The sequence below is a fragment of the Protopterus annectens genome, chromosome 4.part0 (genome assembly GCF_019279795.1).
Source record: "Protopterus annectens isolate FY-2018-M chromosome 4.part0, PAN1.0, whole genome shotgun sequence".
Classification (NCBI taxonomy): Eukaryota; Metazoa; Chordata; order Ceratodontiformes; family Protopteridae; genus Protopterus; species Protopterus annectens.
The window spans coordinates 311,406,541-311,424,199 of NC_056733.1; the positions used below are offsets into that span (position 1 = coordinate 311,406,541).

General features: G+C 38.2%; 1 protein-coding gene across 1 annotated transcript in view; it reads left to right on the forward strand.

Annotated features, from left to right (window-relative positions):
- Positions 1–7,474, forward strand: part of PITPNB (phosphatidylinositol transfer protein beta) — an 862,947-nt gene extending 855,473 nt beyond the window's left edge. Inside the window, exon 11 of the mRNA XM_044068302.1 lies at positions 3,621–7,474. Within this exon, the coding sequence (XP_043924237.1) occupies positions 3,621–3,671 (51 nt within the window). The 3' untranslated portion in view covers positions 3,672–7,474. The remainder of the gene's footprint in view (positions 1–3,620) is intronic.
- The last annotated feature ends 10,185 nt before the right edge of the window (positions 7,475–17,659 follow it).

Below are 17,659 nucleotides of genomic sequence, written 5' to 3' on the forward strand. Positions count from 1 at the left end.
CTACCCAGAACAAAACTATCATACAGGTTGTCTACCAGACAGCCTTAGTGACCATCTCCCAACATTCCTCCTACGCAGACTTGCTAACATACCCAAACCTACTGTCTTTAAACAAATCAGAAATGATCACAAGGTTAACCCTCTAGATCTCAACACTGCATTAAAAAACTGCAACTGGGAACCTCTACATACCCTGAACTTGGACCTAGCAGTGGACTATTTTAATAATACTTTCATTAAAGTCCTTGACCAAATAGCACCCATAAGAACTATTAGAGCTAAAGTCCACTCAGCTCCTTGGCTTACTAACCCCACTAGAGCCCTATTAAAATCTAGAGACAAGGCATGGAAAACCTGGAAGAAAGACAACACTAGTCTTTCTAAACAAAACTATCATCATCTTAGAAACCAGGCTAATCAGCAAACTAAGCTTGATAAACAAAACTACTACATAAATATCCAAAACAAATACTCCAACAACCCACAAAAGTTCTGGCATGCAATAAACTCCCTACTAAAACCAGGAAAAAACACCACACCCTCTCCCACCTCAACCTCAACCTCCACAGATACAACTACTGAAATAGCCTCAAAATTCAACCAACATTTTACCAAATCCATTAACTCACTATCCACTCAACTAGCCAAAAATAGCTACACACCCATGCCTACAGCGCCTAACAACTCTGCTCCTCTTACCTTCTCACCTATCCCAACCTCTACAATAAAGAAACATGTTTTAAAACTAAAGCCCACTACCCTTGCAGCAGATGGGCTACCAGCACATTTCCTAAAAATGGCAGCCAACTCCATAGCCTACCCAGTCTCAATCCTTGTCAACCGCTCTATACAGGAGTCATATATCCCTCATCTGTGGAAGGTCTCCTATATCATTCCCCTTCATAAGGGAGGAACCTCCTATGATTTCTCAAACTACCGACCCATTGCTATTCTGTCACCTTTATCTAAGATACTAGAAAAATGTATACACTCTCAAGTCATGCACTTCCTAAACTTAAAAAATCTCCTCTCATCCACACAACATGGCTTCCGCCCACACCACAGTACTACCACCGCCCTTCTTTCCTTCACAGACCTAGTTAACCAACATAGGAATAACAACAGATTTGTATCAACCACATTCCTCGACCTCTCCAAAGCATTTGACATGGTCTCTCACTCCATATTAATAGATAGCCTCACCTCCCTAGCCTTCACCCCAAACACTATTGCTTGGTTTAAAAGTTACTTATCAGAATGACAACAAGCTGTCCAGTGGCAAGGAGCTTTATCACCTCTGCTCCCAACCACCATTGGTGTACCCCAAGGCTCCATACTAGGCCCTCTTCTCTTCTCGATTTTTACCAATAACCTACACACATCTACCCTGCATGCCTCACTAATCCAATACGCAGATGATTCCACGCTTATATGTTCAGCACCATCCCTGATCTCCCTACAGCATCTCACCCAAGAGTCCTTCACCTCAGTAGAAAGATGGATCACTAACATTCAACTTATCTTAAATCCTAACAAAACCAAACTACTACTTTTTACCCCAAACAAATCAAAAACAACTCGTCTCCTTCTCCATCTCCTCTGATAGTGGTACTATCATCTCACCCTCTCTCCACACCAAGCTCCTTGGCATCAAAATAGACAACAACCTCCACTTTAACATTCATATCTCACAAACTATAAATAAAGTGCACAAAAAAATGGGTTCCTTATACAGGCAAAAGAACTTTCTAACTGATCATGCTAAAGTCACCCTAGCTCAAACCCATCTCCTATCTACACTACTGTATGCAGCCCTACTGTATGCAGCCCCAATTCTTACTCCCATTAGGAAATATGACCTAGACAAACTTGAGTCCTGTTATAACAGAATTGCCAAGTTTGCCAAAAATTCCCCATTTAGAACCCATCACTGCACACCTCTCAGACAACTTCAATGGCTCGAACTGCCACAGTTGCTACTATATCACCAACTTGTTATATCATACAACATCCTAAAACAACCTGACAAAATTCCCGCTCTAAGGCATCTACTGACCAGCCACACTCCAAATCGTCCACTCTGCTCAGCCAACAAATCACTCCTCACTATTACCTCAGCAAATAATACAGCCGGCAAATCTCTCTTTTCACACACTATAGCTAAAACTTGGAATAATCTCCCCCCATCTGTGACTTCTGCAGCTAACACCACTCTATTCAAAAACTCCCTTAAGGCCCATCTTACAAGTTCTTGGCTATGTCCATGTATTACATAGTCCACAATATGTTTTCCTATACAACCATCTCCTGTCTCTCTTTTCATGCCCCAATAAATATGTTTCCTCAATTATTATCCATGGAAAACATGTACCTGTTAAAATCTGACTGTTGCTCTTTGCAAACCAAAAGTGCATATGTAAATAATTTTGATTGCAATTGTCTACTGTTTTAATCTCTTTTTGACTCCTTTCTAAAAATTTCTAGTTTAATAGAAACTAGTTCCTACCCATTGTATTATATTTTTATTTCTGTAATGTCTTGTTCTAATGTAACTGGAGCTTTTCTCCCCGGGCCTCCGCTGTAAACGGACCTCGTCCAGTCTGACCTTCCCGGTAAACAAAATTAAAATAAATAAATAAATGTCCATTATTGGCATGGTTTATTTCAAAAGGTCCTCTGTACTTGGTCTACCCCAGGTTGTCTTTGATGGACAGGGGACCATAAATCTCTGTTTTAGTGTGCAGCTCTAGCACATGATTTTTTTTCTCTGTACCTACCTTACACATTGTGGCCCATATCTCTGAATACCACCCTGCATCAATAATGTGTCAGGCACCATTTCTTTACATGTAGGGCATATGTTCATTTTTTTCACTCCAATCGGAGATTTTTCTTATGGTTTATAATATCGCCTCCTGTAACCCATGTAAAGTTTCCTTTATGCAAGCATTATATATAGTATTACTTGGAGGTTTGTAGTGCACCCCTTTAACTGAACTGCATTTAATTTCACTGCAGTAACTTAATAATTGTGCCAGTTTCCAGTAGTTTCTACTACAGCACACACTAGTGGTATAACTCTTAGACAATATTTTTTAACCATTCAAGTCTAGGCCGGAGTGAATTTTTTCAACTACTGAAGGGATATCAACCTAGCTTTTCCCAATCACCACTTGTACGTCATGTTACATTTACATGCATTTAGTTGTAACCGTCATCATGATGTTGAAATGTATGGGTGAAACAGTTAAAATACTGCTGAAGTTAAGGTACTGCATTTAATTAGGTAAACATAGTCTTGCAGCATTTCTTGTTATTGGTATTTCAGTCAAACATGTCACTGATGACTTTTTTTTGTATATATTATGCCTCTTCTGACAACTTTTTTTTTTGTCCACTTCTAATACAGGTGAACTTTTGCTAATAGCAAATGCTTATTTTGAAATGCATGATGGAGATTATTTCATTTAAATTGTGCATTGTAACACCTCTTTGTTTAAACAGTACTCTTAAAAGAACTGAGGATTGAGTAACGGCCAGATTTGTTAATGAAGATAGCCAGATTATTCAGAAGTACATGAAAATAAAACCAACATACATTTATTGTTTATTTCCCACAGCTCCGTAATCAAGGTGAAGTGAGAGGGACCAGTGCTGCCAATGATGACTGAAGCTGGAATCACATGAATATTTTGTTCTTTGTCACACACACTAGCATTTACCATTAATCCAGATGCACTAGGACTGTTCTCATCTGGAGCTTTCAGAGCTACAATATTTTTTATTTGTGTAGATTACCGGAAGCAAAACTTAAAAAAAAGTATGATTTTCAGGCGAGAGAAGAAAAACTCATTGATAGCAAAGTTTCATTTACAATGTTTCATTTTTTTTTGTTTTGACTATGATTTACTTTTTTTGAGGGTTCTTTTGGACTGTGTTTTCCTTTTGGCTGATTAGATTGCTGTGTCTGTTGCCTTCTTGTCTTAGATTCTCCCATTCTTTTTTTTAAATATTTGTGTGATATAAATTGAAATGATTGTATCATCAGATGTCCTTCTATATCACTGTTGCAGTATTCCTTACAATAGGGATTTCCTGCCAATGGTAGCCTGATGTCCAGCCCGCATACCAAAACTTTAGGTTGTAATAGGAGCATTGTGCATCACATGTATGCTCCCCATGCATGGTGTATGGCATAAAGGTGACATATGGATGCACCATCCTCAGAACTTCTTTGCCATCAGTCTGAACGTCATCTTCGATTGTTGGTCTGAACACTCATTTGTCTGCTGGTTACCAAGCCATTTTTCCACTAAGTTATCTTCGTTTATTTTGTGGTTGTTGGTTTCATGTCATCCAAATAGGGGAAATGCCAGTGGGGGAGACAGATTCCCCATAAGAACCATCATGAGCAGCGCTTGTTTTGCTTAGGTGCTTCTCACGACCATACGTCTTGTCCTATTTGTCAAGTGTTTGTACAAGAGACCTTGCATAGTCATCTCTCCTCTTTAACTATTTACTTAAAGAACCAGCATCTTAAATTGTTAGCTGAGGGTAATATGGAGGAATTGTCACAGCCCAAGGGTCAGCCATCCGTGAAGAAGAAGGCCAAGAAAGCTAAGTCTGATTCTTTGGCTGTACTTCCTCCACTGGATGCATCTCTTGAAGCTGGTAAAAGCCCAGAAAACCACCCATTTTTTAAAGTCATATTCCTCTGCAGTGGCCTTTTCAGAGGCAGGCATGGATTTGGTTTCTCCCACATCCCCAGAGGCACTGAAAACATCTGTTTCATATGCTCAAGTGGAATCACAGCTGATTGTGGCCTAAGAGTGTTCTGCAAATCCATGTTAGAGAGGAGATTTCCACTATGCATATGGTGTGTTGTACATCCCCTTGAAAAAGAATCAGAAAACTAAGCCACTCTGATGACCCTTCCATTATTTTTGTTGCTTCTGATAAACATTCTAAACTGTTGCCTTCTACAAAGCTGCTCCCCTCTGACAAGGACAGCAGAACTGCAGAAAGGTTGAGTAAGAAAGTATATACTTCTGCTACTCTGGCCTTTAGGGCTGTGAATTATCAGACACACGACCAAGTTTCAGAGGAATTACCCTACTACACCTGACTTTGTCCACAGCCTTACCGTCCTCCAGAAGGTGAAAAGGGCGGTAGAAAGGCTCCTCCTGCTAAGTCTACTCAAACTCCTACAGCTCAGAAGCCTCCTTTTCCAGACAAGTCAGGTTCTTTCTGACTATCCTTGTCCCTCACTTCTCAGTCACATCCCTGTTTCTCTTCATCTTTCCATGTCCCTTCCAGTTTAAATATCACTCTGGATTCTTGGGTTCTCCATCATTCACCAGGGATATTACATGATTTAGAAATATCTTCCTCCATTTTTGGTCATTCCTCAACCTCCTCAGGAACGGCTGCCCTTTTTTCCAGAGGTGTTTCGGAACCTTTTGACTCAAGGAACAACCCAGGAGGTTCCAGCTCCTCAAAAGGGGAAGGGATTTTACTCCAGAATGTTTCTGGTTTCCAGGAAAGAAGGCACCAGGAGACCCATTCTGGATCTTTCTCAGCCCAATACCGTTTTGAAGGTTACTTCCTTTCAGATGTTATCCCATCAGCCCTTGTTTCCTCTTCTTCCTCAGGGTTTCCTGGATCTCAAGGATGCCTACCTCCATATTCATATCCATTCCTTTTTTCAGGAATTATTTGCATTTTTCTGTTTCTTCCTTGCATTTTAAGTTCTCTGCTTTACTCTTTGGCCTCTCTACTCCCCAAGGGTCTTCACCAAATGCCTCAATCCTGTGATTGTTTTTTGCAGGTTGAGGGGAATTCAGATATTTCCTTATCTGGATGGCCTGCTCCTTTAGACTTTGTCTCCAGAAACTTTACTTCAACATCTTCACTTTGGTATTTGTCTCTTCCAAAGCCTGGAGTTTACAGTGAATTTCCAAAAATCTTTCCTAAGTCCTTCTCAGGATCATGTGTTTCTCAGGTGAAAGCTTCAGACTATTCCAGTGCAAGCATCTCTGCCTCATCCCAAGCTTTTAACTCTGATTGCACTCTTTGAATCCCTTCTTCCTCCAGACACCATTATGGCCAGAGAGTTTCTAAGGGCTCTGGGATGTATGCCTTCCACCATTCCTATCCTTTCTCTGGCCAAGCTTCATATAAGAAAGCTCCAGTCATTCCTGAAGTCAGTCTGGCTTCAACATTTTAATCCTTTGGATTTTCTGAGTCCCCTTTTCCCATGCCTCAAACTGGAACTTCAGTGTTGGATTCATCAGTATTTCTTCAACCCAGGGCTGCCTTTTCAATTTCCATTCACCACTCAGGAGCTCTTCAGATGCCTCAAATGTGGAGTAGGAGGCCTCCTTTAGTCCTGTGAAAGTGCAGAGCCTTTTGTCTCTTCATCAAAGGAAAGACCACATCAGTATTAGAGATGAGAGTGCTTCCCCTAGCCCTTCAGGTCTTTCATTTGCTTTTCCTACCAGGGCCCCTCAAAAACTTCACAGACAATACCATAGCAATGTGGTACATCAACAAGCAAGGGGGGGCAAGGTCTTACCTTTTGTGTAGAATAGCTCTTCGTGTTTTGGATCGAGCTGTCCAGTATCAAGTGACTCTTCAGGCTGTTTATATTCCCTCAGATCAGAGCATTGCAGTGGATTCTCTGAGCAGGTCCATAATATAAATTCATGAGTGGATGCTTGAAAGAGGTGTGTTTCTGGACATTGTCTACCAGTGGGGTACTCATCAAGTAGATCTTTCTCCCTCCCATATGAACAGCCAGCTTCTTCTGTTTTGCATCAGAATCCCATGCCCTCTGCTTCCAAGGCGGATGCCTTCTCCTTTTCCTGTAAGGGGATGTTTCTTTATGCCTTCCCTCCCCTTCCTCTCATACTATTTGTCCTGTTCAAGAACAGGGTGCTCCCAAAATCTTGTTGGTGACTCCCTTTTGGCCCATTCAGCATTGGTTCCCTCTTCTGCATTTAGCCAAGGGCACTCATCACAAGTTGCCTCACAGGGTGGACATACACAAAACAAGGGGTCTCTCATCCATCCCCACCTGACCTCTCTTCCACTGACACTGAGGGTGATAGCTTCTTGATCCCCTTTAGGCACATTTTTTATGAGGACATGCTTTGTGTTCTGCAGGAGGCCAGGCAACCCCCTACCAGAAAGTCTTATTTATCCAAATTGAATAGATTTTCTTTCTGGTGTCTTTCTCATAACCTTGATCCACTTTCCTTTGGTTTTCTTATTTGTGTGAATTGCTAGCTGCTGGAATGGCATACTCTTCTGTTAAAGCCCACCTGTCAGCTATTTCCACTTGTCTGTCTTTGACTTCCCCTTTGGCTTCTAGATTCTGGGTTAAACAATTTCTTGAAGGCATCTTTCATATAAGGCCTCCAAGGAAACCTATTCCCCCTTCCTGGGACCTTTTTTGTTTTGTTACAAAAATTGACTCAGACTCCTTTTGAGCCTTCAGCTTCCTTACAGCATTGTTCTTGGAAGGCTGTTCTTCTTTTGGCCCCTTACCTCTGCCAGATGGGTGTCTGAGCTGCAGACCCTTATGCCTGTTCCTCTTTTGTTTTTTTCATAAGGACAGGGTATCTCTTTGTACTAATCCTTCTTTTATGCACAAGCTAGTTAATGAGTTCTCTCTTAATCAGTCTATTTGTTTGCTCATTTTTCCCCTTCTCTGCAGTCTACTAGTGAGAGGGTTCTTCACACCTTGGATTTGCATAGGCAACTCTGATATTATATAGATAAAATTAAAGCCATTCATAAACCTGAACAGGTTTTTGTTTCCTTTCATTCCAGGTCTTTGGGTTTGGCTGTTTCTAAGCAAACCATTACTTGTTGTATATCTAAGGCTATTTCTTTTTGTTATTCCTTTCATGGGAAAAGCCTTCCTTCCTCTGTTAGAGCTCATTTTACTTGATATGTAGCTTCTTCTGGTGCTTTTCTCAAAGGTTTGGATCCTAACTCTGTTCTTGAGACAGCTACTTTGGATGTCTGTGCATACTTTGACCAAGCACTATAACCTGGATGTTGTTTCTAGGGCTAGAGACAGATTTTCCAGGGCTGTCCTGTATGGCTTTCTTGTGCACTCAGCTGGGCCTTACTCCTCCCAACTTTCCTCTTGAGCTTTTTTACTCTTTCTATTGTCAGAAATGCTGCAGCAGTGATATGGAAGGACATAGTACAGCTGTGTAAAATCTTACCATAACAGTAGATGTCCTCTTCACTCCCTCCCTCCTCCCCAGTTTCTTTCTTCTTTGGGATGCACACTTTACTCCTTTCTCCTTGGACTGTTGTTCCTCCTGGGCCATTCAGTTCTGAGGATGGTATCTTTATGCCCTATGCCATGCATGGTGAGCATAGGTGTGACGTACGATATCCCTATTAAAACCTAAGGTTTTGGTATGCTGGCCAGATGTGGGGCTACCCTTGGCAGTGAATCTCTATTGTAAGCTGTGCTGCAGCAGTGAAAAGAAGGACATCTGCTATTATGGTAAGATTTTACACAACTGTATTTTCACTCTATATGTTTGTATCTATGCATGCCCAAATGTTTTTCATGTAATAGCCAACCAAATATGTTTAATCCTGAAGACATTTTTCATTAGTCTGTGACATCTTTCCCTTTGGAAGGGGTGCAGTCACAATGACTGTAGCATACACATTTTCCTTTGAACATTGTCCTTGTCTTACAGATAATTTTGGCAGTTTCAGTGGTGGTGAAGACTACAATCACCGATTTAGAAGGCAAATATCCTTAGAAATGTTTGAATTCTGCATTTTAAAACATTACTGCATGTGTGGTTTAGATGAGTATTTTGTATATTAGTTAAGGTGAGAATGTATAGAACAGACAAAAAGTAGTTTGCAGTACAGAATCAGATCTACCTTATTTTAAGCCATGCAGACAACTATGTACACATTGCAGCATGAGAATTGCAAATGCCAGTGTTTTGGTCAGACCTGGCACATTCTGTATACAGTTCAAAGCAGGTTACCCCTTTTATTAGCTTGACTTGACTTAACTTGTTTGTGTTAGTTGTCTTGACATTGTAGCAAAGTATAGGAGAAGCACGACTCAGCACAAATACTTATTTAACAATGTTTTTCTGCCTTTATGTATGAAGTTTCTCTAGAAATATTGAAAACAAAATATGCTAGGCTGCCTATAATTTCATTTGCTGCTGGTTGTGTAACACATTACAAACTTTTAGAAAAACAAAACAATTAACTTATTAAATTCAAATATATTTTTCATTATTTTTTGTGCAGGAATTAAGGACTTAAGTTACGTTTTGTAATAAATGTAAATACCATTTTATAGTCACTTGCTAGTTATCTGTATGATCAAAGTTTTGGCTTTGCAGTTTTCATTAGTGCATTTTATACAACTAAAATCCTGCTAATTGCACTGATCTTTGTCCAGGTTTGACCATATTTAGATAACAATCCTGATTTATACATCAAGTAATTGATAATATTTCTTAATTCCCCTGTATGATGCAAAATTTTCATTAGGCTAATAAACTATGCATTATATATTGGTACTAAAAAGCATTTTAAGATTCCCTTCCATAATAGTTCCGTGGGAAAAATGGTGCGATGTTTTGACTGATGTGTGTGTGCTTTCTGAATTTGGAATTTGATCACTTTACAGAGACTTTTAGGTGTAACGTGTAATGTATATAAGTGTTACTATTGCACAGTACTTATAAGCTTAAAAAGCTGGAGTCCACCCATAACTTTATACAGTTTATTCTTTACTATAATCATGGAACACTTCTTTTAATTTGATTTTGCAGATTTGTGAATTGGACTTCTCGTCTGTATTGTAACACTTGGACTATAGCTTCTGCAATTACCTCAGACCATTCTCAGGTTTACTTAGTCCTGATGGTTTTTAATGAAGCTGAATGTGTTTCCTACTGCTTGTGACTCAATGTGTATGTAATACCATTTTTCTGACTGACCTAAGAAATGGAGACTGCTGAACCATTGGTAAAACTCATACAGAGATCTGGGTAGCAGGTGTAACAAAGTAACTGAGATCAAATATGTATATTTTTTTCTTTTGCTTTATATGTGACTCTGTGTATAGCTGTTACAAAAGGGATGCCTTATAAAGTAGCTACAGTCAACAAAAAGAATGAATAATGTATATAAAAAAGTGCTTAATCTGTTTAGATGTAATGAGATCTTAAAAGGGCAACACTGCACTGCCCTGGCAATGTATATTTGCACCCATTGTGAAATGCTTCTCCATTCACGTTTCCTGTTTACTCATACATATTAATTTTTTTACAGCATTGTTATCTACAGGGTTTGGGGCTATCATTGGATGTGATTGTGTTGCATTTTAAAATAAAAAGATTAGTATTTTTTTTTAAATATGGAAATGTTAATATGTTATCAGCTGTGAACCTTATGCAGACACATAGTACAGAATACAAAATGTTAAGGAAATCTTGCAGTTTCCCAGCTGAACTCTAATAAAGATAGCCAATAAACAGAGACAAAAATGTTCTCATACGGTTTTCAGATGACATTTTATTTTATTGATTTGAGTTGTTTAATATACTGCTGTGCTTAGTAGAGATTTCATACATGGCGTCTTTACAAACAGTATAGTATCTCTCCAGATAGTTAGTGCACTGAGAACTGTGACCACAAATATTCTTGCAGAAAAAAAAAAGATACCTTTAACTTCTAAGGATTCACTAGCTTTGTGTTACTTGGCAGGTTAATAGCACCATGCAGTGGTTTCAGACATCTGTGAAAGAGTTGTATCTCACCTCTTTTTTTTTCCCCCGTCAAGGTGTATCAGTGAGTATTTCCACTTGGATCTTCTCATTTTTACCACAGCAGTTTAATTCTACAGAATATAGTAAAAGCAAGCTCTTGTATTTTTCATTTTTATGTTCCTAAGTTCATGTCATTCACAAAACATATTCCTTCTTTGTTTCACCAGTAGTATGATTATTGCTAAATACAGGGAAGGAATCTGAGCAGTTAGAGAATACTGGTTATAACTGCAGTGTCATCACTATTTTTAGCAGATAGTATGTGTTGATTACCTGATGATTATATGTTTCTGTTCAGCCTTTTAACTATTTAATCCACAGACCTCATTCCATGCTACTTGGTAACAGCTATGTTGTATAGGTTTGGCATTCTCTGACGTTTCTTCTTTCTGATGTTTTCCCTTTTGCTGGTAATAGTAAGATCTGCTTAACACTCCAGTGACCAGCTGTTAAATGGTTGGGTACCCTTTCTTCCCTGATAGAATTCATAATGTTATTTATTTACAGTTTGGTAACCAGGTAGGAGAGCTGCTGTTCTTACCCCTTTCAGACTAGATCCGTATTTAAAAATTACATGAAGTAAGCTTTCGAAATCAATACAGTGTTATGAGCACATGAGTAGTACATATGCAGAGATCTAGATTATTGTCTAACAGTAGAAGTAAAGTGAGATCATAAAACATGTGCTAATGCATGTACTTTTAGTCAATAATGACAAACAATAGCAAATAGTACACAATGTAGTCATAATGTGAAAGGTTACAAAGCTATAAATGTTAAATGTTAATTTAATGTATTTTATTTGTATTTGTTTTCCTGATACCTTAAATGAGTTTAAATTTTGACTAGTTTTGCCTCTGTGGAGATTATTCCTAATAGCAGGACCTACTATAGAAAAGGCTTTTCCCCATTGGCATTTATGACTCTAGGCCTGGCAAGAGAGCCCATGTCATCTTGAGTATGAGAGATGTGAATTTGGACTGAGACTGAAACTGCTCCGTTGGGTCATTGCCCTAGCCCATTTAAACTGTATAAATAAATCTTTTGCAATGAGTAATTTCCCAGGTCAGTAGAAACATTTTTTTTTTTTGGGGGGGGGGGTAGCCGGTTTGGAGTATTTTATAAATCATAGTAACATGGAGAGAGAGAGTATTCTGTCAGTTATAGGCAACCATTTTAGAGAGAGTTCTGTCAGTTATAGGCAACCCTTTTACTTTAATAGGTCACAATCATAAGGGTCTATAGGTCAGACAGAAGGGCAAATTTAAACATTTTATTTTCAGTAGTTTGTATATTCAGGGCTGACTATATGTAAGGAAGAAGTTGTCCATATTTTAATTTAGGTAAAAGAACATTCTTAGCTATGGACCGGTATGCTGTGGAGGAGATGGAGAGGTACAGTAGCAGAGTTTAAGTTGGGCTAAATTTAGAAGTAATGTAGTAAGTATAGAGGACAAAACTGAGAGAAAGTTCCAGTGTGAGTGCAGGATACTTTTGTCGTTTAACATTTGTGAGGAAGTTCTCATTATTATCATTGAGTAGAAGTTCCGTGCAGTTAGCAAACATCACAGGGCTACCAAATAATAATACTTTTTTTTAAATAGCCAAGAAGGTAACGACATAGAGAAACTTGTCTGAATTTTGATTTGCAGTGATCCCTGGATTCCATTGTTAGAATATCATCTGCATACATTTACCAAGTTGAATTCAGAGGTCAGCAGTAGTATTAGTAAAGATAAGATGTCGTAATTAGGTAAGGTGGTGTTAAAAAAGCTTGGACTGATAATTGTTTTAGGTAGCTTTGATGCCAATTAATTATGTTACTCTTGGTTTAATTTATTTAACTTTGAAGGATGTGCGTGGTTGAAAGAAGTTGATTTTAAACCACATTACATTTTGCTATGGGAGGACAAGATATTCCACACCTCAAAAAAGGTCTGGCTTGATAATGCTTGAACCTGACACACAGGAACCAATGGTACCAATATTAAAAAAGTATTTATACTAAAATGACTGAGTTGTATTGTGAGACAGCACATTTTAAGTAATTCATAGCTGTGCAGTGTTGTAACATTTTTGTGGTGGAAATCATTTTGAGTGCATCTCCCACAAACTGAAAAAAAACATGTCAACAGTAATGCATCCTCCACACCCATTATTTTTCTAAGTTGTTTATCTGATTATATCTTTGTTGTCTTTATTTAATTGTGTTTCTTTGGTAAGTTATGTATTTTTATTGCTATTAATATCCGGCATCTATTTCTCAGAGGTCCAGGCAAAGACAAAAGGCCTTTACTGACCATGCCAACCCCTACCGATTTCACATCAGCAACAATCCACCCACCCGTGAGATGAGACCACTCAGGTTCATAAACATCACATTTGACCATCATTTGGGATGTACCTCTCGAACACATCTGCATCATGGAAAGGCCACTGAACTACCTCACAACAAAGAGAAACCATAGACAGGCTCAAATCATATCCCTCACTTGGTATATTATACAGATCCAGGGTGAGACTTCCATACACCTCAAACAGAGCACCTACTGACCCTCTTCAAGTGCAGCCGTGATGGAGTGGATGGAAACCACCACAGTGTGTCCCAGGTACCTGTGTCTCTCATTGAAAGGGGGGTAAGGTGCTTTAGCCTTGTAACCTCCTATGATCCTGTGGAATCTGTTTTTGCTTCATGTTATTCACTTCCTGTCTTTTCCAATGCTACTTCATTTTCTTTTAATGGAATTTATTTTCAACTTCTTTAGGAGATTTTTTTAACCTTATTAAATGTATTTTACTGTTATGTTTAGATAATGCACGTACATTTGAGTTTTTCGTGTTTTAAAACTGTAAAATGTGTTTATTTTGTAACACAGTCCTGAATCCTGCTTTGTTCTGTTTCTTTTTTATGCAGTCTTAGTAATATGTTTTCAATAAGGATATATATTTATGCTGTTAGAATTTTTTAAAGCAGAATTTTATGTCCAACTTTTCATTGCTACACCTCCAAGCATTCTGCACTGCTGGGTACACTTCTGAAACTGTTTCAGAATTTATTCTGAAATCTTAATCATAGGTAATTATTGGATTATCTGTTTCACTTCCATTTTTCTCCAAGCAAATTATCTCCTTTCTCTGATAGATACTTCACTTCCAGTCTTCCCTAAGCAAATCATCTAATTTCTATGATAGATATGCATGGTTGTATACCTACTTAATTTTCTTTTCTGACTTGTACTTAATACTTCAGTAGTCACAGTATATATTATTTTCTTTCTTTGCTTTCAGCTGTTGTTGTGATGCCTTCTAAAATGACTTCTTAAATTCACGGTTTATCTTCAGTTTTTACCAAGAAAACTTCTCATATATTTTCAAGGAATATTTCACATACATATATGGTAGCAAGTAGGTATTCTGTATGAGTGTATTTCTTCTGCATTCTCTAATGTAATGTTTGTTGACCCAAAAGCAACTGAGTTAACTTCCTGTTGGATCAAAACACCAGTATCATTGTGATGAGCATCTAGTTGTAATATGTCTGGGTTAGCTCATCAAAATGTGTAATTTATTTACTGTTTGAGCATTTCAAAGCTCTCATCATGATCAGTACACCAATATCATACCTGATAATAATTTCCTTAGCGGCAAACTCACTTCTGAGTCACAATAAAGTGAGAAAGATGCTTCATCATTCACAAAAATCTCTTTTGAGCTTGCTTTTCCTCAGATCAGTGTTGTACTATGTCTCTTTTCTTTTTCATTGTTTGGTTTCAAGCCTTCTGGTGATGAGATGTGGCCTTTTTCAGCTTGGAGTTATTCTCCCAAAGCATTTTCATTGAGTCAGTTTCATGCCATGGCGCTGCTTGGTTTAGCTCTATACCAATGTCCAATTATATTAGCAACCCCAGCAAGTCCTTTGATTATCTGTGCAGCAATTGCTAATGAAATAACAAATGCAAGTGTGATGCCCGTGCCCTGGTTCAGCAATCCAGGAGCTTCAATCCTCACCACTAACACCAGTGAGGGGTGTCTCATATAGGTGGAAAGGATAACAAATGGACACAGTAAAGTGCAATTTCCCTTAAGAGCACACAGAGATCACAGTCACTCTGGGGCTGGTCACTCCCTTGCTCTCCAGATCCCCAATTAGACTCCCAACTGGCGCACCTGCAGGGTCCAGATCTCAGCCTAGTGGGCAAGCTAAAACCTCCAGCACCCTCTCTGTCCAACCAGTGCTTTGTGTCCCTGCCCAAGTAGCTGATACACACACACACACACACACACACACACACACACACACACACTTTGAGAAGTGTTTATACAACCACACAGACACTCCTGGGGAAGGCTGGCACAGGTTCTCCAGCTGTGCCCCTTTTCCCGAGACTATACGGTAGTACCAGCTGCCACTACCCACTAATATTTATCAGCTACTCAAAGGCCCTTAAAAGGGTGTCAAATTATTACTGTACAATATTATTATCTAATTGGTAATATATCCCAGGGCTAAAGCTATTGAAGTGGCTTTGTACAATTTTACCAAAGGCATGGAAGTACTCTAAAGATCTTAAATTATCTCTACAAAAACAGCCACGGTTAAAAGGGTTTAAAAATATTTAATAACAAATAGTCAAAACACAAGATAATACTTTTTACTACACAGTGCTAGTCAAGAGTTCAGAGATCACAGGGAAATACTTAAAATAAGTCAGTAGTACAGTTCTGACATCACTGAAAACACTTAGTATAATCCTTCTAGTTTCTAGCTATTTATAAGAGAAAACACAAGTCTAAGATAAACTTACATGTAGAGCAAGACAATGCTGGAGAGTTGGATGGTCAAGACAAAAATGCTTAATGCTCTCTGATTCTCTCTGTTTTTAAAATCACATTCCTGGTTCACATTACATCATTCTTCACACTTCCCTGGGTTCCCAGGCTAACAGAAACTGCATTTACATTCTTCACCTCTGGGCAGAAACCAGAGCAATAAAGGACATTTATGGATGCAAATTCTGGCCATTAACTCTGGCCTTAAAACAATAGGCAGGATGCCCCACTCTAGACTCACTGGCTCCAAGTCCTAACATCAAAGGGTCACAACATGCTTTACTTGGTCAGTAGAGTGCACTGTTACATTTTTTCCAGTTCCATATGTAACACTGTTTTTACCATTTAAGACAACAAGCCTGTGGTTTACATTAATATTTACAAATGACAGAATTATCTCCAAAATTCTATCTGGCTAGGCTGGCAGCCTTCATCTATCTTCACAGCAAGTCTTGGAGATTTGTACCTTCCCACAGGCAAATTAAAATTACACAGTTTGGAACTTCATTATCAATCTTGCTTTGTTAACATTTGATTCAGTCTCATAAAATCCCATTTAACAGCACTGCTCTAGTGTGTCTTAGTTTGTAAGCATGATTGTAAGAATATTGATCAAAATTATTTCTAGGTTGCTTAAGTGTCTGAAATTCTAATTGCATTTGGGAGCATGTTCCATCCTTTGCTAACATTCTCTGAAAGAAATTGCAATTAAGGATTGTTGAATATTTGTGTGTAATCAGTTTGTTTGTTGTTTCTATATCATGATTAATAAACTGAACCTATGTCAGAGCTTTAAGCGTCTCATCTCTAAAATATTTATAGTCCCAAATAAGATCCCCCATTCAAGCCCTTTAATAAACAGAATATAGTTTAAAATGCTTAAACTTCTCACTGTATGACAGATTTGTCAAAAAGAAATAATAGTTCTGGATTCTCTTTGTTTAGCACCAGTATTAGGTGAGTAAAGAAACTAGAACAGTAATAAATTTCATTTCTGAGCATATACTTAAAGAGGATTAATGAGAGGAAATAAAACATATTTGTATCTGGAAGAGAGATTAATTTATTTGACAAAATCATGCACAGAAATTTCTTCTGGCATAACAGAGAGAATCAATTCAGATGTACAAAGCAGATAATGCTTTAGCTTTATTCAAGTGCTTTGCACTCTACAAATATGAATATTGTATGCATGTTGAAAATTCAGTATGCTTTGTTTCTAAATCACATTTGTTATCTCTATGCTTGTTATCCTTTTATGACTTTTAACCCTCAAAAGTAGTGGGGACATTCCTTGGAGCATGCACTATATTGTAGGATCCAGAAAGCTTTGAGAGAAAAAACAAAGACCAGGATCAACAGTATAATATCCATTCATGTTATTGTGGCATCTAGAGAAAGCAAATATCAAAGTCTTGTAGCACCTCAGTTTTGCCTTTCTGTTTCTTTTGAAATATAGGAACTGTTTACATGCTATAATAGTAAGTTGTCAAACTGAATTTGTATTCTGTATTGTAACTCCACATTCATTCTGAATTATTTTTACCTTGCCAAACTTCTGAAAAGACAGATGACCCACTATAGGCAAGTCCATTCACAGTATCAAGTATCTGGAAAAGAAAAGTGTATCCCTTATTCTTATATTTATAGTTAAGCACTTTCATTTCAATTTACACAGTGCCCAGATAAAGCAAATTACACAACTCCTGCTTTAGGTTTCACATTTTCTGATCAGATGCTTTGAATGTCTGAACATACGTTGCACACTACATTACACTCAACTCCAGTGTCTAGTCTTAACCTCATGCTTCTATTATTAAAGGATTTTCCTCATAGAACTTCAGCTCATTTTCTGCATGTTCATTTGAAACATAGTGCACACACTACATATTCTAAAGCAAATCACTCCATGGGTTACTTAATTTCATGACTCTGGAATAATGCATATGCAGCCTTTTCTTTTATACACCTTATCAAAATTAATCATTCTGCCT